Source organism: Poecile atricapillus, chromosome 10 (genome assembly GCF_030490865.1).
Source record: "Poecile atricapillus isolate bPoeAtr1 chromosome 10, bPoeAtr1.hap1, whole genome shotgun sequence".
In the NCBI taxonomy this organism is placed as follows: Eukaryota; Metazoa; Chordata; class Aves; order Passeriformes; family Paridae; genus Poecile; species Poecile atricapillus.
In genome coordinates, this window is record NC_081258.1 from 18,754,362 (window position 1) to 18,782,137 (window position 27,776).

A 27,776-nucleotide genomic window follows, 5' to 3' on the forward strand; every position below is an offset into this window, starting at 1 on the left:
TTCCTCTGAGGTCTGGAAATTATTTGTACGTTGGTATGCGAGATTTAAAATGAGTTAATTCAGCTTTATGGTAATTGGAGTGAGCAGCACCTTCTGAAGGCTGTGAGTCAGGGCTGGGGAGCTGCGTGGTGTCGGGGTGGCAGCCTGTGTGGGGGCACGAGGGTTCACTGTGTTGGGGTGAAATTCACTGTGTTTTGGGGAAATTAAGAACTGGGGGGCTGCAGTATTTTTCAGCTAATTAAATAAGCCTACAGCAAACTCACAGATCCAGAGGGAATCATAAGAGCAAGGAAAAAAAAAAAAAAGAAGATACAGTGATTTTACAGTAAAGCAGTGCAGAACCTTCTGTCAGCCCAGTTCTGGGTGGTCCTTGAATTGCCTGTGTTGGTGTCAAAAGTGAGCTTTTTTTGGGAGCAAACTGCCCAAACTGCACTGAATGGCTCCTGGCAGGGCAGAAGTGCCAGGTCCAACTGCTGGACCAGGTGTTGTTGGTTCCCATACAGAGTTTGTTTGGAGGTAAATAGAAACTCTTTGTAAATACAGCTGGGAAAGTGTGGGCTGAGCAGCCAGAGGGGCTGGTGTGGCTCTGGGACTAGTGAGGACTGGCCGCCCATCTCAGCTTGAAATGGGCTGGAAGATAAAACCCCAGTAATGACAATCTGTTTCTTCTTTAGAAGTTCTCAGGAAAATGGTGTCAGAGATGGAATCAGCCTTGGTGCTGACTCCAGAGGGTTCTTTTCTTTGCTCGCAGCAGTGCTGCTCTCCCAGCTGCCAATATTTGCTCCTCTGCTCCTGCTCTGCTGAACGAGTTTGATAAATGTCCTTCTGCTTTCTGAGCACTGCTGGGTTTAAACAAACCTCTGGGAATATCTTGTAAACTCCCTCCTAGTAAACAGTAAATAAAAGTGGTTGGTGTTTCGCCTGAAGAAATAAATATTGACTGGTTAGAAGAATGGAAGGACTTCCCCCCCCCCCCCCAAGAACTTTGGGCAGAGGACAGGGAGTGGATTTGGAAAAATCACAGCTGCTTTTCTTGGCTGTGCCAGCTCCCAGGAGCTGGGTGTGGCTGGTGTCCCTCCTCAGGGGGACATCCCTGGGGACAGGCAGGATGGGGATCCCACGGGAATCCCGTGGATGCTGATGCCTGCAGCAGCACAGAGGTGCCGTGACACACTCGCGTTGTTGCTTACGGATTGTGGTTTGGGTTTTCCCTGTTTGTTTACTTCAAGAAAAAGGAAGGAACTTTTAGCTTGTCTTTTGCTCAATCGTTTCCTTTCACAGTGAGTAAAAGCACGGGGCTGGATGCCAAAGCTGGAGCTGTTGGGACACCGGCAGGGAGGTGAGTCCTGCCCGCGTGTTTCAGCCGATTTTTGCGCTCCCTGATCCTGCAGCTCCCGCTCGGAGCTTGGGGAATGTCAGCTTTGGCAGCAGACTCCAGAGTGCCATTAATCTCCCAGCAAAAGTCCAGCTCTGCTAAAAAAAGGGATGCCATGGGGTTTACTGGGCTGGAGCTGGGAAATCAATTCCCTGTGAGGAGCAGGAGTGGCTGAGCCGGCAGCCGGGAGGAGACAGCTGGCTTTAGTCCCTTACAGAGAAAATTCCTCTTTGGAATTCCCGTCCCGTGTCACCGGAGCCCCTCACCGGGGCGTCGCGGTCCCCACTCGGCGGGGAGGATTCCCCGTGCCCCGGGAATCCCTGGATGCGAGTCCCAGAGCCGACAGCTGGGGGCAGCGCAGAGAACACTTTTATAGGATCAGGGGCTGCCCTCCTCCTCCTTCCTCCTCCTCCTCCTCCCTCCCGCCTTGGGGAGGATGGTCCTGCCCCTCTGAGCCCCAGTGACTGCCCTTGAGCTGCTGCGGTCCCAGCCAACACCCCTCTCCTCCTGGCTTTTTTCCAGCCCCTTTTCCCCTCCCTCTTCTTTTCCTTATTGCTCCACGCCCGTTGTCACAGGGGATGATCCAGGGTTCTCCCCTCTGCCTGGAGAGCATAAATACCACTGGGGAGCTCTGGGAGGCTGCAGTTGGTCCGAGTTGCTGAGCCGAGACCTTGCACATCTCGCACCTCCTGAGGCTTATTCCATCCTTCCCCACTCCTCTCCTCGTTTAAATATTTCAGATACATTGATTTATTTTCCACAAGCAGGCTTGGAGGAGCTGCAGCTGCCTGGAGACTTGGAAGTACTCAGCAAAGTAAGTGTAAAGTTTGGTCCTGGCTTCTGAAATGTGGTTTTGGGGGTGGTGTGAGTGCAAGAAATAACTCTTTAAGAAGGCACAGTTTTAGTAACTTCTCCAAAAAGTTACCTGGATGGTCTAAAATAACACAGTACTGTCTGAGCTTCCCTCATCTGTGCTCTGCAGAATTTAGTGCAAGATTAACAGGCATTAATCTGGAATGAATGGGGAGGAGTTTGCAAGTACAGGAGTGGATTTCTGTGCAAATAGAAAATATCCAAGGGATGCTGTTGCAGTGCCCAGGAGCTGATACCTGTGGGCACATTTGTGTGCTCCAGGCTGCCTGTGTTTGTGCAGCTCTGCTCTCAGGTCCTGTAGGAAAGGAATTTCAGTGTCACCACACGTGGTGTCTGTTACCAGTGGGTTTTCTGTGTGGTTTTATGCAGAAACTCACCCACCTGGGCTCTGTGGGACTGGACTGAAATGGTAGATCCAGGTGTTTTGGCCCATGGCCTTGAAGATGCTGAGCCTGTGGTGTATTCAGTGTGATGTGCCACTGTTGTCCTGTGTCTAGGAACTTGTCATCCTGCTTGTCGTTGGAAGCAAACACAATTCTGCAAAGCTTGCAGGGAAAGAGATGACCTGATGTTTAGTGCATTATATTGTGGCTTTATCCCTGGATTTCTTTGCACAGGTTAAAGTTGATCCCAGGCTAAGCCAGGCTAAAAGCTCATCTCAGGCTGGCTCAGCCTAGATCCCAGGCTAACTCAGGTTAGAAGCTGATCCCAGGCTCAGTTTAGAAGCTGATCCCAGGCTCAAACTCCCCTCTGTTCTGTTGTTTTAAATGCTCTCCTGACATCCTGAGCTAACTTAGCATTTTCCTTCCTTGTCAGCTGGTAACTCCACGGGCCCTGGGATGCTTTAGCTGCAAATGTCACCCATAATAACCCAGGAGCAGGCACCCACCCGTGTGCTCCACCAGGGAGGCGAGGCTCAGTGTCCCTCAGGAACAAGGTGACATGGGGACATGAATGCAGGATCAGCCTGCATGTGGCTTTAGCAGCGTCTCTGCCAGGCTTCAGATGTGACCAGCTCTCCTGCTTTCCGTGCAAAGCAGACACCATCCATTAGCTGGGGAAATAGCTTTCTAAAAATAATCTTTCCCAAAGTCCAGTGCTGCACTTTAACTCCCTCAGACCCCAGAAGAAGGCCTCCCCACTTCTCCCCACTCTGGGGAGGCTTTACAGCACATTCAGGAGTCCTTTTCTGCTGACTCAGTCATTCCTGATGGCTCCCAGATGTTCACCTGGCACCAGTGTCAAGGGCCTGATGTGTTTAAAGGGAGTTTGTGCTCCTCTTGAACCCTTGAAATCAGCAGCAGAGGTTTCCTCAGCTGACTGTCAGCTGATAATGTTCAGTGAATAATGTCAAACCCCAGCTCAAAGGCAATGTGATTTCAGCCTCCCTGCACGAGGAGCTGCTGCTGCAGCCCCAGGACATCACCCCAGCCCTGCAGGGCCCCAGGACAGCACACATCTGGAGCTGGAGCACACATCTGGGTGTTTCTTTGCACCTGGGCATGAGGCTATTGAGGGGCAGATGGATGGGCATCTGAAATCCGTGAGAGCTTTCTGAAACGTGAGCATCTTTGAGCTGCTTTCAATCAACCTGGCCAGAGAACTCTCTGCTCCCTGTCCCTCTCTGATCCCTTTATCCTCCCTTGGGATGCTCAGCGCTGAAGCAGAGGAAGGGACTTGCACACCACGAGCGAAATAGAAGATAAAGCCAAAGTGACCTAATTTTAAAGAGGTGCTGGTATCCTTTTGCTGGCAAGTGGGACCCGGGGAAGCACATCCCGAGGAATAATGCACCATCTGTTGTGAGGTTTTGGCCGGTTCTCCGAGCCAGACGCGCTGGCTTCGCCGCAGAGCCGTGAGCGGGGCAGCTCCTCTGGCTCTCAGATGCTACAGCTGATTTTTTCAATCTGCCCTTTCTGAAAGTTCAGTGTTTGCCTTAGATGGGTGGTGGATTTGGGCTCCTGTTTAGCAAAGGGCAGCCGGCCAAGCGAGGGGTGCAGCGGCCGCCTCTGAGAGCCGGCTGCTGCTGCAGGGAGAGCTGCCGCGGCTAAATGGCCACATTGTCGATGGCAGCGGCAGCGCAGCTATTTTTAAACTCTCAGGGAAGTGCCTCAAAGTAGGAATTGTTCCCTGAATTTGGGTCAGACAGTCTACAAAAGCAACTGCTCCTTTTGCCTCCCCTACCCCTCTGCAGCCGGGTTAGAAAGTCGGGCTCCTGCCTGGGGGAAGCGAGCGCCGCAAGCAGGGCTGAGAAGAGGATGAGGTTAAAGGAGGATGAGGTTAAAGGAGTGTTTGTGCCCGTGCCACCGAACGTCCTGTCTCCCAGGTGTGCCCGAGGCTGGGGACAAGGCGTGTGTGTTCTCCTTGAGCTGCGGAGCAGGAAGTGATGAGAAGCTGTTACCGAAATGGAGCAAATTATTGCACTGCATTGTTGTACCCAGGCAAAGGCTTAATGCGCTGCCTGGAGAGAGGCTGAGGGCAGCTGGTTTTCATCTGCCTCAACGTTCAGTCCAAGAGAGACTCAAACAGGGACTCTGTGTCTTTTGTGCGGTCAGCCCACAAGCTTTCGGGGGTTCTCAGTGTTCTCAGAGTTATTTTGGGGTCCCTGATGCTGCTGTAGAGGGCTGGGGGAACACGGGTCTGGGGCTTTGTGCTCAAGCTTTTCCAGCTGGGAGTTAGATGGCTCTTCCCTGTTCTGGTTGGCTTCCAACTCATCTGGTCTCAGAGTGTCCAAATCCCGTGTCACTGGATGGATCTTCTCGAATAATTCCCGCTAATCTGAGGTTTGTTTCCTGCCGCTGCAGAGGAATGCTTTCAGCGTGCCTTTCAGCAGCGCTGCCAAAACCAGATCCCCACCTCGTGTTGGAGAGAGGGATGGGGGAAGCTTTCCTCCAAAAGTTCCCTGAGGAGGGAGATCCTGTGCTTGCGTTGTCTGCAGACGCTTCTTGCCCCGGATGGGTTGATGCTGCTCCAGGGGCTCCTGGATCCCGCTGGATGAGCTGCACAGCCCTGCAGCAGCAGCAGCACATCCCTCCTCCTACGAATCGCTCCCGATCCAAATCAAACCCGCCAGGACGCTCAAGGATCGCTGGATGGATGAGCTGGAGCACGGAGGGTGGGAGCGCTCGGGAATGGCAGGTGGAGCAGGAGAACTGTGGAGCAAGGGACGGGGATTAAAGCTGCCCAAAGGCCGAGCCGCTGCCGGGAACACCTCGTGTGGCCGGGGGAGGGCGGCTGCTCCTGTCTCTCCATCACTCACATCCCTGGCTCGGCTCCCGCAGCCGGGAAGCGTCAGCGAGAGCCGCGGTGCGTCAGTGCCGGGGGATGGGGCTGCTCGGCCCCGCGCTGACATTGCCCAAAAACAGCTTGCACAGAGCCTCACAGCGCCTCTTGCTGCTGCCTGACCTCCTCATCCGATTTTACTTTCCCTTTTATTCATAAAATAAAAGCGCTCTCGGCTTTACCAGCTGCTCTTTGGGAGGGATAGCTCCAAATGTCCCTCTGCCTGTGATGGAGCTGGGGCTGCTCGGAGCTGCTGGGCATTGCAGGGTGGCAGCTCCACCAGGGATGCCAGGGGTGCAGGAGGTGTCCTCCTGCATGCCTGGGAGGTGTTCACTCCCAAATCAGCACCAGTGGAATTCCCAGGTGCCAGAAGCTGAATCCCCACCTCTTGCGGTGCTGTTTGGGTCTTCCTGTCTTTGGGGTGAGCAGTAATTTTAAGCACTTTTTAAGTGCTTAAAATTAATTTTTAATTTTAAGGAGCTCTTTTTTCCAGCTCAAATCTGGGCTGTGTGACTTTGTTGCTACACCGAGAGCTCCTGTTTTGACTGCCTGTTTCTCCTCAAATTCCAGACCTGCACTGAGCCACGGGAGTCCCTGGGAAAACCCAGCATCACCTTCATCTCTGCTTCTGCTGGCAGCATGAATCCTGCCCTGCCTTGGATCATCCCTCTCGGATGTGTGCTGCTGCTGACAAAGACAGCTGAGTGCTTTATCTTGCCCAACTCGAGTTACCTGGAGAGCATCCTGAGTAAATATCAGGATGGGGAAGCTCACTCCAGGTCCAAGAGAGCCATTTTATTCTCAGACAGACAGGAGATACTGATGCTCCACAATAAATTGAGAGGTCAGGTGTATCCAGTGGCCTCTAACATGGAATACATGGTGAGTCCAGAGCCTGGTACATCACTTTATTACCAGTATTTTTTTTTTCCCCTAACTGTATTTTAATTTTCCTTGTGGTGCGAGAGGTGTAACGAATTTCCTCTGAAGTAAGTTTTCCTCAAGAGGTTTCCTGAAGCCTTTCATCCCAGAGTGAAGAATGCTTTAGATGAGTGGCCTGTTTTGGTTGGAAACTGATGGGTCATCGAATCCATCCTCTGCATAGTTTCTGACTGGTTCCATTATTCATAAAGGAGCATCTGGCCCAGCCCTGGATGCATCTCCGGTGATGGCAATTCCCCAGCCTGCCTCAGCAGGTTCTTCCATTACCTTCAAGTCATAAAAGCAGCAAATTTTCCCCAGTGTTTAACCCCTGCTCTCCCTGTGAAAGCTTTCAGGCTGTTGTGGGGACACCACAGCCTGCTCAGGGCACCTTCTGGCGGTTTTTGGGTTGCCAACCCAATGCTGGAGGTGACACCTGTCCTCAGTCACACACTGATCACCTGAGCTTGGCAATGTGAGCCAAACCTCCACCATGCTTCTGGGAATCTGCACAGGACCACAGGGAAACGGGGCCTGAGGAACGTGGCTCTGTCTGCAAAGAATTTTGATCACTGGAAATTGCTGGAAAGGCTTTGGAAGTTCCTGGGTGGATGGGTCAGTGCTGTTGGGTTTTGTAGTTCAGGAAACCAAAATAAAAGTTTGGTCAGTGTATTCTCCCACTTCAGAGGGAGAATTTAAAAGTTGGAGGAATGTGAAATATGCCTTTGCCATCAACAATTCACATGATGTTTTTCTTTTTTCACCTGATGCCAGAGACCCTACTTTGAGCTATTTTTGCCATGCCATCAAAATATTACAGGGCCACAAAATGATGTAGGCAAATAATTACTTTTTGTGTGCCTTTTCCCAGTGTGCAAATATAATTCTGACCAAAGCTAGTCTGACTTCAACCGTGTGCTCCTGCTGACGGATCAAATGATGGATGATTTGTTAAGACCGTGTTTAAAAGGGTAAAAGAAAAGTACACTTAAATGTAATATAAAATTGTTTGCCAGCTGTGCTGAAGTGAGGGCTGCAAATGGAAAATCCTGCCTTTTGTGACTGCAGGGAGAAGGGAAAGAGAAGGGAGGGCAGGGGGTGGTGAGGAAGGACAGCTGTCCCTCGGTCCCTGCACTCCAGCTGGGTTTTAGTCCCGCTGCTGCCAGCGATCCTGTGCCTTTCTAAGAACCGGGGATTGTATCCCTTTCTCAGCCACTCTCACGTTATCCTGCGGGGAAGCACTGCCAGAAGAGGCAACTTGATTGATTTCCAGAGGGTAAACACAAAGCATGAGCAAGCCCAAGTGTTTTGGTTGGCCCTGGGGCCGGCAGAGCAGCCGCTGCCCAGTGTCCACGGCCCGGCCGCTGTTTGCGCTCGCGGCGCGGTTGCACTTCTGTGTTTGCCTTTGCTCAGGGAGCTTTTCTAGTGGTTTTTATGGGTGATTGAGGGCAAATGAAAGGGCCTTATGTGCTCTGAAGAAAGGAGCTGAGTATGAGATGGTGCTGCTTGGAAGGGCCATAATCAGCCTTTCATGTGCTGGTGTTTACCCAGTATGACTTGGAAATGCCATGTACATGCTGAACGGGATTTCTCTTTAATCCTTTGTCCTGCAGAGGACATCTCTCATTTGGACTCGTTTAAGTGGATGGTCTGTCTTTAGAACCACAGATAAACTTTCCTCTTTCCCTTTGGTGCCGGAGTGGAGCGTCACTGGAGATGTGCTGGGATAATTTGTGAATGAGTAGGTAGAGCTTGTTCTTGCCCATCAACCTCCAAACACTCCCTTCTGAAAATCCTTTCTCCCAGCTCCATATCTGATATATTTAAGTGGTCTAAAAGGGAAATGGGACCTAATATATTCCAGGAAAAGGACATATTTAACTGCTACTGGAGGGACTTGTTGAACACTGTTAATAAGAAAGCAAGAGCACAGTGAGTCCTATGACTTATCTGAGAGTCAAAATAATTGTTATATACATATGGGATAAAGGCAAAGTGGACTGAAAAATGAAGCAAGAAACAGTTTAGCTGCTGAGTCTGTGTGATTAACTGAAAACTGGCACAGATACTCGGTGCTAATGGAAATTGAGTTACCAGGGCACAACTTCCTGACAAAGTTGGGCCAGTTCAAAATTACCTTAACCCCTCTACCAGCTCCATGATCGACACTTCCAGAGTGCACTTGGACTGTTTACCAGAGGTGGATGAGTGCCAAGGCCAAAACAAACTCCTTGTTAACAGAGTAAAAAGGACATAACGGACTCAGAGGAAAAAGGACATAATAGATCCTAAGGCACGGTGACCTTTTAAGATGGCTTAGTCAGATGCTTTCAGCAGTGATGAAAGGCAGAAATCTTTCCTCTTGTGGCGGCCTCAGAGACAGCTGGATAAAGCAGAATTGTTCTCAGTGCAGATTGCTGGAAGGAAAATTGTTTTCATGTATTAAGGTATGCATCCTTCCTCTCAACTGTAGAGTGGTGGCTTTCCCTGTCAGGATGGGTTTGTGTTTCTGTGAGGGCAGCAAAAAGCATCTCCAGACCTCTGCCAGGACATGTCAGTCCTGGAGCTTGATGCCACTTTTAGAAGGAAGCTGCCAGTATTGCAGAAAGTCTGAGCTGGGCAGGAAAGTGAGTGAGTAACCTGATCACTGCAATTCAGGTGTCTGGCTTTGGGTTTGCAGACCCGTCAGGCTGAGTGAGCAGACTCCTTGTGGGATGCATTATTAAATCTGGACCTGCAAGTTGTGGTATGATGGGTGTATGCCATGCATATATTTTACATATACACTGTTCACCCTGCTTTGAAAGACCTTTAGAAATTTGCAGGAGCAAAAAACGAGAGTCCACATGTTAAATCACTTGGAATCACACACAACCCAAAAGTTTTTCAACCTCTGCTTCTGAGGGAAGCTGAGCACAGACTCGTTGCCCCTCTGGCTTCAGGCATCTTCCTAGATACTGCTTTGAATACTGGCATAAGGAATTCTTGCAAGTATAGCTGGGAAAGTCTGAAATCTCTTTTTCCCCCCCCCCTATGTTTATTGCTCTGAAATAATTCCAGCCTCCTGACCGCATTCGTGTCTGAGAAGCAAGAGGCAAATAACTGCTCTAATTTAGATGGGGTGGCTTTGTAATCTGATGCCTGCAGAATCGAGCTTCTCTCCTCATGCAGCAAAAAGCCGTGCAGAGATGGAGCTCCTTCCCAATTACCTGTTTAGTGTCTTTTGTCCGAGTTCATTTATTTTATCCGCAGGCACCAAAGGGAGATGTAATGCGTACGCTCGCATTAATTCCCATTTAATTGCCGGTTGCTCAGGATGTCTCTGCATTAAATTAGGAGATTTGGAACATCTCTGCCTCCGGGGCTGCAGGGAATAAAGCTGGGTAGAAAGTCTGAGGAGCTCGGAGTGCAGAACATCTTGGGAGAGTTTCTGTGGCTTTTGTGCTGGATGGGAGGGCAGCTGTGGCCGGTCACCACCGAGCCCTCAAAGTGGGAAACCACAAAAAGCTGTGTCTTGGCACGGCTGCAAGAGGCTGCCTGGGCAGAGGGTTGGGGATGTGTGGTGGGTCTGGTCCCACTTTCAAGGAGCTGGAGGGCTGAGAAGGAAAATTGGTTTTGTTCCTGTGTCAGAGCTGTGTCCACATGGGGTTTTGCAGACTGATGTGAATTTGCTTGGTCACTGCTCAGTCCAAAGCTGAGCTGGCGAGCTTGGGGCAGCTCTGGGATGCTGCTGGGATCTGGGTTGCTGAGAGTGCTCCATGATAAGCTGTTCTGGGCCTGGGCTGTGAGCTCAGTGAGGTGAGGTCATGTTTGCCTCACTGAGATAGTGGAGACACACCAAGTCCCAGGAAACACTGTGTTTTCCTGTTGTCTTATCCAGGGATGCACAGTCCTTCCCCATCCCAGCTGTAACTGCCTGAGATTGTGTCCAGATAAGCTCAGAATAAGCACTTGATGGTTTTTAAATGTGCTTGAGAGCCTGGATGCCCTGCAGCCCTCCAGGCTCTGACAGGTCCTTTGAAATGTTTGAGATCAGAAGCTGCTTTTCTTCTGGAGAAGATGGGACTTGGAAAGAGCAGCTGGTTGTGATGGTGAATGTCCAAAGAGGACAGTCTCGTGCTGGCACATGGATAGGCTGGATACACATTATAAGACCTCTCTTCTCTTTGGTTTTATTTGTAGGAATGTGTGGTAATATGTTAATCCCAATGAATTATCCTCTAAGGGCTGTTCTGAATAGAGCAGCTGTCAGTAATTACACCATGAATTCAGGGCACTGGCTGCCGGGCCCAGCAAGTCTGGCCTTTAGAACAAATGCTCTCCTGGGCAGCAGAGCCAGCAGAGCTGCTTTCCTGTTTGCCTTTGTGTCATGTTGGAGCTCTCCTTTGGCTCACAACCATGTGATATTCGATGAGGAGTGATCTCACCCCAGCATCCTGCCCTCACTGGGAACAGAATCGGGATTTGTCACTTCTAACGTGATGCCTGTTTCAGTGAGAGTGGAAAAAGCTCAAAAACGCTGGGATTTTGCCACCTCCAACGTATTTGACTGGATCCACTGGTGGGCTCTCATTTATTCTGGAAGGAGAAGGGGAGCTGAGGCTGAGAGACTCAGACCCACACTCCTTGACTAAGAGGCTGGATCAAAGATCTCCAGCTGTGTGGTGGTGGAGGTGGTGGAGCTCTCCACTCCAACAGCCCTCCAGTGCTGGAGTTCCCCTTGGTGGCAAAGCCTGGAGATATCCCAGCAGGATATCTGATATATGTAGGGACAATGGGTGAAAAATCATGCTGAAATCCACCAAAGCACTGAGTGGATGTCAGAACTCTTGCAGGATTCAGAAATATGTGTCATGTTGGAGATCATGGGATTTTAATTTTTAATTTTTTAAAGCAGATTAGAAAAACAACTGCCAAGAATATCTTGTGGTTTAGGGTGGGATGGTCTGGATGTGTTCTTGAGGTCTTCTCACGTGGGTTTGTGTGTTTTCTGATGACCTGAGCGAAGCATTTCCTCAGAATCATGGCATCATCTGGGGAAGATCATCAACCCTTTAGTGCCTTGGACTTCCACAGCGGGGCAACACGTTAAGAAATGTGATTTTAGCACTGAAATGCGGTGGCTTCACCAGGACAGGCTGGACATGGCAGGGGGTGATCCCTACCTCAGTCTTTCTCCACTAACTGCTGTTGGATGAATCTCTGGATCTAGCGAGTTTGAGATGAAAATCTGACCCGTTCTCTTCTCTGCCCACACCCTGCAGAGCTGGGATGAGGAGCTGGAACGCTCAGCACACGCCTGGGCTCAGCAGTGCATCTGGGACCACGGGCCCAGCGACCTCATCAGGTCAATTGGGCAGAACCTGGCGGTTCACTGGGGCAGGTAAGACCTGGGATTGATTGCAAAGGGTGATTTATGGAATCACAGCTGGGGAGATTTGCTCTGATGCTTGGTAGAGCACTGGGGAGATGGGAGAAAAGCTGGGGGTCATTAATTGTGATGGCTTCAGTGGGATGGTTATCGTGGTAATGCCTGCAGCCACCTTCCACTGAGACTTGCCAGGAAACCAGCACTGATTTGGGCTCCTCCATCCATCTGGATCTTGGGGTAGCACCTCTGTAACACACTTAAAGTCACTGCTTCTTGGGGAGAACAGGTACAGAAGTCTGAACCTTTGCTCCTGTTTCAGGGGGGGTTCTGGCACCATGCAGCTGAAGGCTGAAATTTCTCAGGAGCAATGTCTGGATTCAGCTCAGAATTTGTGTCTGGATTCAGTTCAGAATTTAATTATCTCTTGCTGTGTTTTCCATAAATATTTATCTGGCTCGTGATTTTCCTTTACTGAAAACACTTTGCAGGGTTTTTTTTCAATTCCTGGGACAAGTTGTTAAACTAGAGTCATTAACCCAGTTAGGAAAGCTGACATGAAGGCTTCAAAAGGGATTTTACTCTCCATTTCAAGGTGAAATTTGTTTATTGTTAAGCCGCTCTTTTTAAGCTTGTTATAGGTTAAACTGCAAATATTTTGTACTTGCTCAGGAGCCCTGAGCATTTTCCCCCCATTTCCTGGGTGGGAATTCAGTTATCTTTGTTGTAAATCAGGTAGAACTTGGTGGAAAGCAAAGGAAATTTGCTGGTGTGAAATTAGCCTGATGTAAAAATTTGGCCTATTTTAATGTTTGGAAACTAGAGCGGTTAATTCATTGGAAACAAAGTCAAAAGATCGTGCTGTTCTTGGCTGTCCTACAAGTGCTGAGGATGGCCATGGGCTCCTGATGGAGGAAGATCCAATCTTGGTCCCTGAGAGGAAAGAAAAATCAGATTTATCTCAGCTTTTTCAGGAACGGGCCATGACTTGATTGCCTCCATTTCCTCTCCTGTAAAATAGGATTCGGAAAGTATTCGCTTCATGACATCATGAGATGGATGTTTTTAAAATACTCCTAATGAATGATTTTTAATGAAGAGTTGGCTGAAAGGATAAGCTCCAGTTGGTAATGATATCATTTGGATTGCTGGCAGCTTGCTTGGTGTGAGCTGTTGAAAGCAGTGGGTTTGGGACAGTTTGCAGATCACTCTGTTTGCTCACTGTGTACGCAGTGTGTAAAATGTGTGTGAGTTTCTACAGGTGGTTCTGACACCACTTTTGCTCCCCAAACAGCACAAACAGCATCAGCACTGCCCCAGACCGTGGTATCCGAGGCAGATATTACACATGGGGTACAGGGGGGCTCAGTGCAGGGGAAAATTGCTGCCAAAAAAGGTAGGATAGGAGTGCAGTGCACCAACTCCACACCAACCCCTGGTGGGGATGAGAGAGGAAAAACCCACTCACTTTCAAAGCTCCTGAAGTATTGGCTGCAAGTTAACTTCCAGATTTAGCAAATTGCCCCGTGGTAAAATAGGTACATGATGGCTTTTGGTTTAAGATGTTTGGCAAAGCCTAACTTCTGTTTACTTTCAAAACACAACTTTCCGCCGAACTAGAAGTTATTTTGTAGTTGAGGGGAAAAGTGAGAGGGCATTTCAGGTCAGCAGCACTTGAGGATCATGTCAAACCTATAAATAATACAGAGCCAGGTCAGGCTGTGAATCTAGGGAAAAAAACATAGAAACACACAACAGTTTGGGTTGGAAGGGACCTCAAAGATCTTCCAGTTCCAGCTGCTCTGCCATGGGCAGGGATATCTTCCACTGTCCCAGGATGCTCCAAGCCCTGTCCAGCCTGGCCTTGGACACTTCCAGGGATCCAGGGACAGCCACAGCTTCTCTGGGCACCTGTGCCAGGGCCTCAGCACCTTCACAGGGAACAATTCCTTCCCAATATCCCATCTAACCCTTCATCTTTAACATTTTAAAAATATAAAATAATTATTTATTTACTTTTTTTTTTTAAATTTGAAAACTTCTGGCTGATTCCAGCTGCTTCTTCCCCCTCAGGTATCGATCTCCAGCGTTCCACGTGCAGTCCTGGTATGATGAAGTGAAGGATTACACATTCCCATATCCTCACGAGTGCAACCCTTGGTGCCCAGACAGGTGCACAGGTGCCATGTGCACCCATTACACCCAGGTAAAGGACTCCAGGGGGGTCTGCACCCACACTCCCCACATCCCCCCCACCTCTAGATCGGGGTAATTTGCTTCTTTTCAATAACTGCATTTCCCTCACAGATAGTCTGGGCCACCACCAACAGGATTGGCTGTGCTGTGAATGTCTGCAAGCAGATGAATGTGTGGGGAGAGATCTGGGAGAACGCTGTCTACCTGGTCTGCAACTACTCCCCCAAGTAAGGCAGAGCAGCTGGGCTCTCTCCAGCTCTCCCAAAACTGGCAGCTTGCTTAACTAGCTCAGGAGCTGGGGAAGAGATTTCAGGCAGTCTAGACTGGTGCTTGTGGCTTTAATTTTTTTTTCTTTAGACAGCAGCACAGGGCTGAAAACTACTGAGAGCTGCCTGGAAAACTGAATGAGAGGCTGGGGCCAGGCTGGAGCTTTGAAGTTCCTGCCACGGGAAGGGAAAGGAGGAGCAGGAGATGGCCGGGATGGAGCTGGCGTGTGCTGCTGAGCAAGGCTTGCTCTCTGCTGTCAGAGGGTGGGAAGGGATGGGGGTGGTGGTTAATGCCAAAAAAACCCTGAAATAACTGCAGCAGTCAAGATTTCACTAGCTCTACGGCCTGATTAAATTTCAAAATGAAAATCATATTTCTTGCCTACTACATCCAGGAGAAGTTTACTACCTGGCAATGGCAGTTAATATTTTCTGGTTTAATGGCTAATAGGAGAAACATTCCCACTCCAAGCCCTTGGCAATTTAAAACTTCAAAACAAAACAAAGTAGGGAAATCTCTCTCTGCAAACAGAGTGACTTGGGAGCATCCGACTCCATGGGATCATAGTGCACAGTAATGCAAAGGAAAAAAAGTGTGGGGCTGCAGCTGTCATGTCCCAGGCAGAGCTCTCAGGGTGGGTTCTCTAAGCCCCTCTCCCCATGTCAGGTGAGCACATTTTGCAGGTGGTTTGGTGGGATTTAACAACCTGCTCCTCCTGAGGGATAACAGCATCTCCCACAGAGCCCCCAGAGCAGGCTGGGCCATTCACACGTCATCCATTCAGAGCTCCTGGATGGAAAAATGCTCTATTTCTGCAGTTTCTGCTTAATCTTTTCTCTCTGGCATCGCTGCACATTGTCCTCATGTAGCCTTATAGGTGGAGACAGCTGAAAGAGCATAACCCAGGAGTTTATGGACAGAGCTTAACTCCGGCTCCTTCAACCTCCTCATCCCCTAAAACTTGCAGGACAGAATGCCTAAATGGGCTGTTGTTTCTGGGGAGTTTCTTCAGAAAAGTTCAGTAATCCACTGATTTACTTCTGTTTACATAAGACCCTGGTGTTTATGTTGGAATGTAATATAAAATTGATATGGCACACGATTTAATAAACCCCTAAAAAATGTCATTTTGCAGATGAAACAAGGAGGGACATCTTTCCTACAAGGCTGCCAGTTTAGTCTTTATTTTTTTTTTGCTCTAGGCCAGGATGATGTTTCTGGTTTTGGAGGCTTGGAAGGGTATTTGGGTGTCTGATGGGTGCTGGTTTCTCCTGTGCTCCCAGGGGCAACTGGATCGGAGAAGCTCCGTACAAGACTGGCCGTCCCTGCTCCGAGTGCCCGCCGAGCTACGGGGGGAGCTGCCAGAACAATCTCTGCTACAAAGGTACCTGCTGGGGGCTTGGGGCACCTCTGGGGTGGGGGGCAAGGCTGGAGCAAGCATGTGGAAGTTCCTCATTAGAACCAGCCACAGCTTCGTGCCCCTTTTTAATTGGCCATCCTCAATATTCCAATGTGGGAGATCACCAGCCACTGAAAGCCAGAATCCCTGAGCTGCTGGAAATCTGGAGCTGGGGTTCGGCACGTTTTCCTGGTGAAAACAGAGAGCTTGGGTGGGGAGAAGCAGCTCTGAACTTCCATGGGTTTGGTAGGGGAGCTGCAGGGGGTTTGAGTGCTGGCAGGCTGTGGGCAGGAATGATTCCATCCTGGTGGGATTTTTTGGGGAAGGGAACGTTCTCCAGTGCTCAGCAGAGGCACCATGGGTGGGCAGAGCTTGGCTGCCTGTCCTGCTCCTTCAGGGGACATGGATGGAGCCTTTGCATCCCTCCCCACCTTGGTTTTCAGGGATGCAAAATGGATATAGAGATTTGTGTCCCTTGGAGGAGAGGAGGGGATCCTGAAGGGGGAAATTCCAGACCTGTGGAGTACTTTTGGAAGAGAGGTCAATAGAGTGAACCATATTATTAGGGTGAGCCCTCCAGTGCAGCAGTGCCACCCCCAGCACCCAGGATCTCCTGGGCTCATTTCTCTCCTCCCAAGTGTTTTACTTCCCAGGGAACTGGGCTCTTTGAAAACAGGGAGATTCCCTGGAGACTTGCCCAAAGCAGAGGCTGATTTTGCTGCCACCATGCATTTCTCATTTTTGATCTGGTGGGGTTTGAAGGAGGCACCCAGGGTGCAGGTGGGCTGCAGCAGGGAGAAGGAAGGGGATGGAATATGAGCCCTTCAGCAAAATTGTGTTTTCCTCCAGAGGGAAGAGCTCAGTGGGAAACAGAGGAAGGAATATCAGCACTTTTTTCACTAACCAGTGGGGATCCCTTCAAATCTCTATTGTGAGATGCTGTAAATGCTGCTTCATGTGCAGAGGAACAGGAGAGGAGTGTCCTGGCAGTAGCCCTGTGCTGAATCCAATGAGTATTTTTGATTTCCCGGCTGTTTAAAAGCAGATCCTTTTCCAGCTAAATCATCCCCACGAAACACAAACCTGTCTGTCTTGCCCACCAGTGTGAGCACACCATAATTCTTTTAAATCCCCTCTTGTACCAAGATCACCGTTATGAGGATCCCATCATTGCTGAGACAGACGAGACCAACGAGGTGGAGATTCCGCAGGTGGCGGAGCAGAAGCCGGTGCAGTTCCACCTTCCGGAAAACAAACCCAGAAAAACCATCAAGTCCAAGAAAATCACCCCAGAGTCCTACATGAGTAAGACACAGCCTTTCTCTTTTCCAGCTCCTATGAGTTTTGAAGCACCTCTGTGGGAAAAGGTGTGGGAAGTGAGGAGGAGGCTCAGGGATAAGGAAACTGGGAGGATGTTTGAGTGGAGGAAGAGGTGATCTGTGTGAAAATTCACTGCTAACTGTGCAGAAAGCTGCCAGAAGTGGTGAGCAAAACTCTCAAAAACAACTTGTAACTTCTGCACATCGACCTGCAGAAGTGATGTGCTTGTTTCAGTCATTCCATAGAATCCTGGAATGGTTTGGTTTGGAAGAGACATTAAAGTTCCACCCTCTGTGTGCAGGGAACATCTTCCACTCTCCCAGGCTGCTCCAAGCCCTGTCCAACCTGGCCTTGGGCACTTCCAGGGATCCAGGGGCAGCCAGAGCTGCTCTGGGCACCTGTGCCAGGGCCTGCCCACCCTCACAGGGAACAATTCCTGCCCAGTATCCCATCTAACCCTTCCCTCTGGCAGTGGGAGCCATTCCCTGTGTCCTGTCCCTCCATCCCTTGTCCCCAGTCCTTCTCCAGCTCTCCTGGAGCCCCTCTAGGCCCTGGAGGGGGCTCTGAGCTCTCCCTGGATCCTTCTCCTCTCCAGGGGAGCAGCCCCAGCTCTCCCAGTCTGGCTCCAGCTCTCAGAGCAGCTCCATGACATCCTCTGTCTGACTCCAGCAGTCCATGTCCTCCTTATCTCCATAAAATATTAATGTGCAGTATGTAAAATATCAATATTCAAAGTCCTCTCAATCAGTAATGAAGTTAGGAAATATTGGTTTTATTTCTCCTTTAAAAAACTCTACACCCAGCACTTACCCTTCTTCACAACTTTTCTGGGGTTTATAGATTGTTTCCTCTTTAGTTCTTGCTTGGGAATATTGAAGTTATTTGTGGAGCTGCTGGTACTTCCTGACTTGTTTTCCAACCTCTGTTAATTAAAAGACACTTATTGAGAAAACAAGGTGGGGCAAGCCAGCGGGTCCTTTTCAAGTTTATCTGCCAGCATCTGGAGAGTCTGTAATTAACAGGAGGATGAGAGCTCTGACTGCAGACCTGGGGCTGTAAATCAAAGCCTTCAGCTGTCAGCTGCCTCTTCCTTGCTCATATTCCAAAATCACCTGTCTCAGGTGAAGGGCTAAAGAGGCACCAACTGCTCCAGGCTGGAAAAAATCAGATTTTATCTTGCTGCACTAAAGACCTTCAGGAAAGCTGTGTGGAGGTTGCTCATTTCTGTAGCTCAGGAGCAGGCTGAGCAATTTCCTTTGTAAAAAAAGATGTATTTATTTGATTTTTATTTTTTTTGCCCAGCACAAGTCATTACCTGTGAAACCAAAATGAGAGACAAGTGCAGAGGCTCAACCTGCAACAGGTAGGGTTTTGTTGATGCTTCTTGAAGTGCTGAGGGAAAAAGTAAATAAATATTTACTTTTATTGCTAAATATTTTTAACAAATATTTAATAAATATTTATGTTTTATTACTAATTATTGCTCAGTTCTTGCAAATATAGGATGGGTTGCATTATATATTTTTTGTGACTCTCTAGGTAGATCTCTTCAGGAAAACCCCCAAAACCCAACAAAAATATCCCCAAAATTTCTCCTAATTCAAGCCTTCAGCCAAGCCTGGCAATAAGGTGATTTGGTTGATTTTATTCAGCCATGATGGCCCACAGTTTCAGGTGTCCAAAATAATTTAATAAATTTTGGCACAGAGAGATTTTTCGAGCCTTTTTTAATGCATTCCACTGCTGTCCAAGCCAGACCAATAATTCATGGCTTGTCCCCTCCCAGCCAGTCAAGAACTTCTGGTTAAGGTTTCTGCAGAGGACGGGACAGTTTATCACTTGGAGAAAAACCAAATCCACAGAACCTAAATATTGGTCAGGCTCTTGAGGAGGGTGGAGCAACTGTTTTAAAAAGTAGCTATTTTGCAATCTTGTTTTTAAAACGGGAGAGCTACGTGAAATGAATGGAATGACTATTAAATGAAGTAGAGTCAAAGTCTGTTTTTCTTGAATTGTTTTTCACCACCCTCAAAGATGATATATATCTTTACTAGGTATTTGTGCCCAGCTGGCTGCTTGTACAGTAAGGGAAAGATCTTTGGAACATTTTATTATGAAAGTGTAAGTACCTTTTAATAGCTCCTGGATGTAATTTGTGGGAGTCAGTGGTAATGACAGAAATGGGAAATGCCAGCCCTTCTGGTGTAATTTGGCTTTTCACATCCCCTGGTTGTGGTGCTGTAAAATGGTGCTAATAAAGATTATCTGTGTTTTCCTCACCTTGGTGTTGAAAAAAGGGACAGACTCTGGGCAGGCAAAGTGGTTCCAGAGGTGATTTTATCAGGGATTGTCCTCAATGTGGACACCCGTGGAAAGTGAGGGGTGAGGATCAACAGGAGCTCCTACAGAGATCCCTTTGTTCATGTGGGCAGCTGCCATCTGAACAGAAACTTTATATAAAAAAACACTGTTAAATTTTAAAATTAAATAATATTTTGGACTGATTGGCTTGATCTTAAATTAGTAAGATAATTTATAAATAAATCATGGCACCATTTTCCCATCAAAACTACTTTTGGGGTGAAGGAAGTTGGAAGATAAAAGGGTTTTTTTTTTGGTAAAATCAGGTTTTCTTTCCCTATTCCAACTGTTGGTGCGTGACTGCATCACCCCTGATGTGTCTTTGCCCTGAAACTTCTGTGATTTCAGACACCCAACCCCTCCAAGTGGCGTCAGCAGAAATATTTTGGGTTTGAATATTTTGTCGAGAACTGGAAATATTTCAGAGTGGTCGTTCACTTCCAACGCTGCTTTTCCTCTAAATTGTATTTAAATGTATGGTTTTGTTATTTAAAAAAAAAAAAAAAAAAAGCAAAGCTCACCATTCAACCAGGCAGGGCTTAAAATAATAGTAATAAAAGAATCAGGCCGTGTTGGGAGAGGAAGATTTAACAACCAGATTCCAAAGGAGTGCACTCAGCTTATTTTCCACTTGGTGCTTTGGTGGTGGTTTCATTTCTCCTCCGTTTTTCACGTAGCAGTTGGGCAGCGCTGCTCTGTGGGTGAGATTGGTTTGATTTATTTCACACCCCATTTATTTATCTCCTGCCAGTCCTCCAGCATTTGTCGTGCTGCCATCCATTACGGAATCCTGGACAACAAAGGAGGGCTGGTGGACATCACGAGGAAAGGGAGGACACCTGCTTTTGTCAAGTCCACCAGGAACGGTGTGGAGTCATTCAGGTACTGCCTGCACCAAAAACTGTTGGTATTTGCTTGAAACACAATCAGGTGTTCAGTCATCTTTGTTGCTCTCATGTAGACACAGTGATCCAAGTAATGCTACTCTGCTTATTGTTTTTTTTTTTTTAATTAATTTTTTTTTTTCTGTTTCTTTGCTTGTTTTTACAGGAAAAGCAAACCTTCAAATGCATTCATGGTTTCCAAAGTCACAAGTAAGTTTTAAAGGTTGAGGGGGGGAAAAAAGGTATTGTTTCTGGGGTTTTACGGGGTACTGGAAAATATTCTTTTCAGGGCTCTTTTTTGATTTTCATGGTTGTGTCAAGTGGTTCTGTGCCACAAGCAAACCCTGAGGGGTGGTCTGGGGTGGGATAGAACCCCAAAGTGACTGCCCACCAGCCTTGGGTAGAGAAATAGGTGGTAATGGGCCAATTCCACAGCATCTCCTGCTGCTGGGCCATGGTGGGGTCCAGGCTTCAGCTGCTGATAGCAAAGGGATTAAAGCTGAACCATCCATCTTTAAAAGCCTCAGTCAAGTGCCAGCACTTACAAAAACTGAAAAAAATAGTGGTGAATGTCCTAGTGCAGTAATGTAATGAAAAACACAATACATGTGAAATTAGTTTTTAACAGTGAGTCATCACATTTCTGACGGGCATATAAATAAACACAGCTCTGCTTTTTAAACAATTCCCGCTTTCTGAATATCTTTGAAAAATCCCTCCAATGCAGAATCACCCTTTGGATTAGATCTGCCTGAGCCCCTTTCAGGGAGAGCTGTAGGTGTCAGGATATTTGGGCTCCACATCTGGAGCTGTAACAAACCCAGGTGTTGTGGATCAGCTGCTTGTCTCTTTTGAGAGCTGTGACCTTTTTCAGGCCACGTTGTAGGGTGGTTGTAGGATTCCTGCTGCAGAGCTGCTCAGCCCCGTCCTGGAGCAGCTTTACTCCTGGTGCTCTCAGCTGGACAAGGGTCTCACCAAATGCATTGTGTGGCTTTGACTTGTGTTTTCTGCAGCAGCCTGGGCTTTTGGGTCTAATAATTTGCCTTTCCACATTTATCTTGGCAGCACAGACTCTGGATTGTTACACCACGGTAGCTGAACTGTGCCACTTCAAAAAGCCAGCGAGCCACTGCCCAAGGTAACACAAATCTCTTTGGTTTAAACCCTCTGTCCTAAGGAGGGGCAGCTTAACTGAGGTGCTGAGGGCCCTGAATTTGAGGGCTGGTGGGAGAAGAGCTGACCATGCTGGTTGAACTGGAGGAGGGGGTTTGGAGTGGTGTGCTCTCTCCTGCCACCACGATTTTCTCGGCATCACTGTAGAAAATTCGCTTTATGTTTTTGGATGGCTTCAGTAACATATCAGCCAGGCTGCACAATCCTGTCCCAGCGCACTGTCATGTGTGAGAGAGCAAATGCACACTCTTTGTCTTTTTGCTTCTGCATTTGCTGGGTTTTGGATGTGGTTTTCCTTTCCACCTTAAAACATGGAAGAAGTTTGTTCTGGAAAGTGTGCAGGAATAAGTGACAGGCAGAGATTTACAAACACATGCAGAGATTTTTGTGCATAGAATTGATCAAAAATACAGGTACTCCCCCTTGAAAAGGGTCATAAAAGACCAATCCCTCTTCCAGTGGTCCAAATCCCTCTATTTGCAGTTCTGCAGCAGCAACCAAATGTCATCTGAGGGGAGCGAGTAATCAAATTCACTGTTGCCACCTGCAGACCAGATGCAGGCACTTGAAATCTCCCAGGAATGCAGCTCGCCTTCCTGTCCAGCCCTGATCTGGAGAATAAACCTGAATCCATTGTTTTCTAGGATTTATTGCCCAGCCCACTGCAAGGACGAGCCGTCGTACTGGGCACCGGTGTTTGGCACCAACGTTTACGCGGATGTGAGTACAAACCTCTCCCTGCATATCGTGACAGTCCCGTCCCACAGCTGGGGTCACACTGGGCTTTAGGGGAGAAATTCAAACTCTCTTGTGGTTATTCCACGTGGGGATGGGCAGGTGGGGGTGAAAGATGGGGTCAACAGGCTTGGGGAGCCCTTTTGCTCTCCAGCTCTGATTTATTCTGAAGGACTTGGATGTGTCACTCCACAAGTCCTTGAGCTGTGGCCACTGGGTTTGTGATCCCTCTACTCTCCAGCACTGACTCCTTCCTGGAGATTTGGTCATGTCCCTTAACCTCCCCAAGCCTTTGGGCTCTGGCTGTGAAATCATGGTTGCACTTTTTTCCTTTGTAAAGCATTTTGGGGTTTATAGATGAGCACCAAAGGGCTTTTATTCCATCCTATCACACTATAGAATTGACAGAAAAAGACCTGTCTCCCCTCTCCTCCTCTTTCTGGGAGATCAACAGTTTCTGAGCAGCCAGGACAGAGCTCAGAGCAGCGGAAAGAAAGTGGTTTTCAAACCACTTTAAACTCACTTTAAAAGTGAGCTGGTTTTATGGGTTTGTTTTTCTGAGCTCTGCTCATGGGGATGAGCAGAGACTTGATGCTAAAACTAGGCAGTGTCATTTTCTTGAAATCTCTTAATATTAAGCCTCTAAAAACTGGGTCTCAATGTTTTTCCATTTGCTGGTGCCTGGTTATTTTGGGTTTTTTCCTCATTTTCTTTTTTCCATTGGGGACTGTGCTGAGGAATGCCAGCTCCCTGGCTGCCCTGTAGCCTATGGGATCGTGGCTTTTGAAATCCTGGGGGAAGCAGGCAGCAGGTTGTGGACCCCCAGCTTTGGGTCACCCTGGAGCTTTGCAGTCTGCTGAGAAAATCCATCCTGCAGGAATCATACAGCAATTTCGAGAAGCAATTTTGGAAGCAATTTAAAAAAAAAAAAAAAAAAACCAACAAAAAAAACGCACCCACACAATTTTTAATTTTGCTCAAGACCAATTTTTTTGAAGGTAGAGCTGCACAAACAGGTTATCCTGGACTAGCTCACAGGCAAATCCACGGAGCAGCTGCCTCCCTGCAGTACCTGCCTCCTGCATGCTCCCACCTGCAGGAAATGGGAAATAGTTTTCTCTTTTTTACAGAGGACAAACCTCCCTCAATCACCCCCGAACAGGGTCTGTGATTACAGAGGAATTAGGTGAGGAGCAGCAGCCCAGGCTGGCACTGCACTGACGCAAAAGGATTAGTGTCCTTTAATGAACCCATTTCCTACCGTCCCTCCTGGGTATTGTTTCATAAATGGGGCCATGGGTGGTGGCTTGGGAGAAAAACAAAAAGCAGTAATAATAAAAAAGTATTTGGCCACTTCCTCGAGGGTTTGGTTGACCTTTTTTCGGACTGCTGTGCTAACAGGGTGATGTGGAGGTGCCAGGAAAGCGCTGAGGTTGGCTTGAGGTTGGTGGCAAAGCTGGTGAAACCAGGGACAAAGAGTTTGAGGTGGCTCTGGATGGTGCTGCAAAGGGAGAGGTGGAGATGCTGGGAATGCTCAGAATGGGAAGTCGAGAAGAGAAACAACCACACCACGCAAGGAGAATTTGGAGAAAGGCTTTTCCCAGGGAAAAAGGCCTGTGCAGGATGCTGGGAATTAACCCAAGCTCACTGCTGAGGAATAATTAAAGCAGGCAATGAGATGGATCAGACAAGTGCTGGTCTTCTGGGAGGGCTTTGGGAATCCAACTTCATGTCTAGTGAGGCACCTTCATGGCCTTGGGAGTGCTTGGGCTCCAGCTGAGTCCTCTTAAATAAGCTATCTGAAAGAAAATGAAGCCTTCAGCCCCATTTCCAGTCTGTGTTTTGTTTTAAAAAGCACTTCAGGGGCTTGTTTGTGGGGAAATTAGTAAGACTGTGGATCAGGCATGTAGAGGAGACTTGAATTTTGGGGTAAATGAGTAAAATACAAGAAAAATGCAATGGTAAAAGAGGACAGGCCTGGTTCTGGGATGATCATAGAACCATGGAATGGTTTGGGTTGGAAGGGACTTCAAAGCTATCCAGTTCCATGGGCAGAGACACTTTCCACAGACCAGGATGCTCCAAGCCCTGTCCAACCCAGCCTTGATTCTGGACCTGTGGGAACAGGTTGTAAGAGGAGGTTGTAAAAGAGCTTTTGACTTCCATGAGATGCTGTCATTTGTCACCCTGCCTGGCTCCTGGTGTGACATAATCCTGAAGGGGAAACCCATCACATCCCTGCCCAGGAGCCCTGCAGAGCCAGGAGAGAGAGCAACTTCCCCACTTTTGAGATAAGGTTCTATCCACAGCTGTGCAGGGATGGATGGATGGATGATGGATGGATGATGGATGGATGGATGGATGATGGATGATGGATGATGGATGATGGATGGATGATGGATGGATGGATGGATGGATGATGGATGGATGATGGATGGATGATGGATGGATGATGGATGGATGATGGATGGATGATGGATGGATGGATGATGGATGATGGATGATGGATGGATGATGGATGGATGGAGGATGGATGATGGATGGATGATGGATGGATGATGGATGGATGGAGGATGGATGGAGGATGGATGGAGGATGGATGGATGATGGATGATGGATGGATGATGGATGGATGATGGATGGAGGATGGATGGAGGATGGATGGAGGATGGATGGATGGATGATGGATGGATGATGGATGGATGATGGATGGATGGATGATGGATGATGGATGGATGATGGATGGATGGATGATGGATGGATGGATGATGGATGGATGGATGATGGATGATGGATGGATGATGGATGGATGATGGATGGATGATGGATGATGGATGGATGATGGATGGATGATGGATGGATGATGGATGGATGATGGATGATGGATGGATGGATGATGGATGGATGATGGATGGATGATGGATGGATGGATGATGGATGGATGGATGGATGATGGATGGATGATGGATGGATGATGGATGATGGATGGATGGATGATGGATGATGGATGGATGATGGATGATGGATGATGGATGATGGATGGATGGATGATGGATGATGGATGGATGATGGATGGATGGATGGATAATGGATGGATGGATGATGGATGATGGATGGATGGATGATGGATGATGGATGGATGGATGATGGATGATGGATGATGGATGATGGATGGATGGATGATGGATGATGGATGGATGGATGATGGATGGATGGATGATGGATGGATGGATGATGGATGGATGGATGATGGATGATTGATGGATGGATGATGGATGGATGATGGATGGATGATTGATGGATGGAGGATGGATGGATGGATGGATGGATGATGGATGGATGATGGATGGATGATGGATGGATGGATGGATAATGGATGGATGGATGATGGATGGATGATGGATGGATGATGGATGGATGATGGATGGATGGATGGATGGATGGATGGATGATGGATGGATGGATGGATGGATGGATGGATGGATGGATGGATGGATGGCCCACACAGAGGCAGGAGTTTGTCACCAGAGCAATCTGAGTTGGGAGTCATCCCCCAGGAGATAGGAACTTAATGATTGAACGAGTCACACTAGTGAGGAAATTCTGGGTGATTAAACTCATAGTCAGAGAATACTGTTAATAACCCACTCTAAAGTGTGTTGTCATTTTATGGTGTGTGCCCCAGGGCTCATTTCATCAGGAATTGGTCTCAGAGCATCCATCCCAAGGGATTTCACCACAGAAAATGTTCTATTGTCCGTACTGCTGTACTCTTGAACCTTTCCTGGAAGGGAAGGCTTTATTTTTGTAATATCTCATCTTCCAAAAGCTCTGCAATCAATTAATCAAAGCACAGCCCGGTCTGGGACATGAGAGGGCTGCAATCCAACAGTGATAAGAGATTTGGAGTAAGTCTGTTGGTCAAAGCTTTGAGTGACCGGTGGAACAGCAAGTCCTGGAAAAAAAAAAACCCCAGGAATGCTTTGAAAAGAACATGGTTCAGGATGTCTCCCAGTGGAGAGTGTTGCAAATTGATCCAGGAGAGTTTTAATTTTATGAGCCAGTTTTAGATTTATAGATTTCCCACCACATATTAGGGAAAATTCACTGCATATCTTCTGAACACAGCATTCCTTTGCTCCCTAGACCATATATAGAAGCAGAACATCAAACTGGCACTCGAAACTCCAAGGGCTGCCAAGAGATAGGCCATCCAAAGTGATAAATATATAGGGAACAAGGCAAAGCTGCCATATATGGCAGTGAGAGGGAAGCAGCATGGGCCGTATCGTCTGTATGAAACAGGAACAGTTGCACTTGGCACTCGTTTTGTGGTACTTGGAGTTTTAGCAGTCAGGGCATTTCTGGGGTTGGGATTTTCACCTGCTGCAATTTGCTGTGCAGAGTTGGTTCTTTCTGTTCTTCCAGCTTGCTGCATGCAACCCCTGCAGAGAGCTGATGGCCAAGTTTGCCCAATCCTTCAGCCTCCTTTTGCTCCCTTTTCCTGGATGCTTTGGGGGCTTAGTCATCAGTTGTTACTGGTTTGTGTTCCTCCAGCTCTTCTGACTCTGCACATCTGGGATGTGCAACAGAGAAACTTCTGTCTTTCCAGGAGTGTAATCTCCCTCCACATTTGGTGTTCTATGGGGTAATGCCCATTCAAAAACTACTCCAGTCAAAGGGGGCAGGCCTTCTGTCCATCCTAGAAAGAAGGATGTGAACAGTCCCAGATAATTAGTGCTCATTTACCTTAATCCAGGAGAAGCATTTCCTTTTCATGCAGCTGTGTGAATAACCTTTGCTGAGGTGAGAAGCACAGAGTTTCACCTCAGAGGTTTCTCTGGTGCTGCCCCAGAAAAAGGGAGGAACTTCCCAGACTGGAAAGTTGTCCTCAATTCAGACTTGGCCCTGGATAAGATGAAGAAGTGTGGGTTTAGACTGGACATTGGGAAGGAATTGTTCCCTGTGAGGGTGGGCAGGCCCTGGCACAGGTGCCCAGAGAAGCTGTGGCTGTCCCTGGATCCCTGGCAGTGCCCAAGGCCAGGTTGGATGGGAATTGGAGCAGCCTGGAACAGTGGAAGGTGTCCCTGCCATGGCAGGAGTGGAACTGGATGATTTTTGAGGTCCTTTCCAACCCAAACCATTCCATGATTCCATGATGATCTCACAGGTGCAGCTCCACCTCAGAATAATAGAAAATCTGCTTGCCCTCGGTGGTGATGGTGGATCTTCTTTTGCCCAGGGATTATGACATACCTGCAAGATCTAGTCCCTAGTTTGTCCAAAAGAGGGACAAAATCGTTTCATAACTGCTTCTTCATCTGTTCCCTGTTTTTCTTGGTGTTTATGGAATTGATAAGCCTTTGTGTATAAGATATAGACAGTGCATAAGCGAAAACAATTAAATATTTTTCAGAGCTCCAGTATCTGCAAAACCGCAGTGCACGCAGGGGTCATTTCAGATGAAAGAGGCGGCTTTGTGGACGTGATGCCTGTAGAAAAGAAGAAAACCTACGTTGGCTCCTTAAAGAACGGCGTCCAGTCAGAGAGGTGGGACTTCTTTCCTTTGTGCTTTCCTCTCCTGTTCCACAGCGGGCTCAGCTGCCTGTGGAAGTCAGCAGA

At 48.1% G+C, this 27,776-nt stretch overlaps 1 protein-coding gene across 3 annotated transcripts in view; it reads left to right on the plus strand.

Moving 5' to 3' along the window:
* The first annotated feature begins 1,722 nt into the window (after window positions 1-1,722).
* Window positions 1,723-27,776, plus strand: part of CRISPLD2 (cysteine rich secretory protein LCCL domain containing 2) — a 31,247-nt gene continuing 5,193 nt past the window's right edge. Inside the window, exons 1-14 of one of the 3 annotated variants that reach the window (XM_058846142.1) lie at window positions 1,723-2,189; window positions 6,101-6,412; window positions 11,716-11,834; window positions 13,893-14,025; window positions 14,127-14,242; window positions 15,566-15,666; window positions 16,828-16,986; window positions 18,304-18,364; window positions 19,056-19,122; window positions 20,114-20,244; window positions 20,413-20,456; window positions 21,312-21,384; window positions 22,064-22,139; window positions 27,571-27,704. In XM_058846142.1, coding sequence (XP_058702125.1) covers window positions 6,170-6,412; window positions 11,716-11,834; window positions 13,893-14,025; window positions 14,127-14,242; window positions 15,566-15,666; window positions 16,828-16,986; window positions 18,304-18,364; window positions 19,056-19,122; window positions 20,114-20,244; window positions 20,413-20,456; window positions 21,312-21,384; window positions 22,064-22,139; window positions 27,571-27,704 — 1,457 coding nt within the window. In that variant the 5' untranslated portion in view covers window positions 1,723-2,189; window positions 6,101-6,169. Of the gene's footprint in view, window positions 2,190-2,926; window positions 2,943-5,782; window positions 5,952-6,100; window positions 6,413-11,715; window positions 11,835-13,892; window positions 14,026-14,126; window positions 14,243-15,565; window positions 15,667-16,827; window positions 16,987-18,303; window positions 18,365-19,055; window positions 19,123-20,113; window positions 20,245-20,412; window positions 20,457-21,311; window positions 21,385-22,063; window positions 22,140-27,570; window positions 27,705-27,776 lie in introns of those variants that run through there. The other 2 variants (XM_058846144.1, XM_058846143.1) reach the window with 2 other exon arrangements.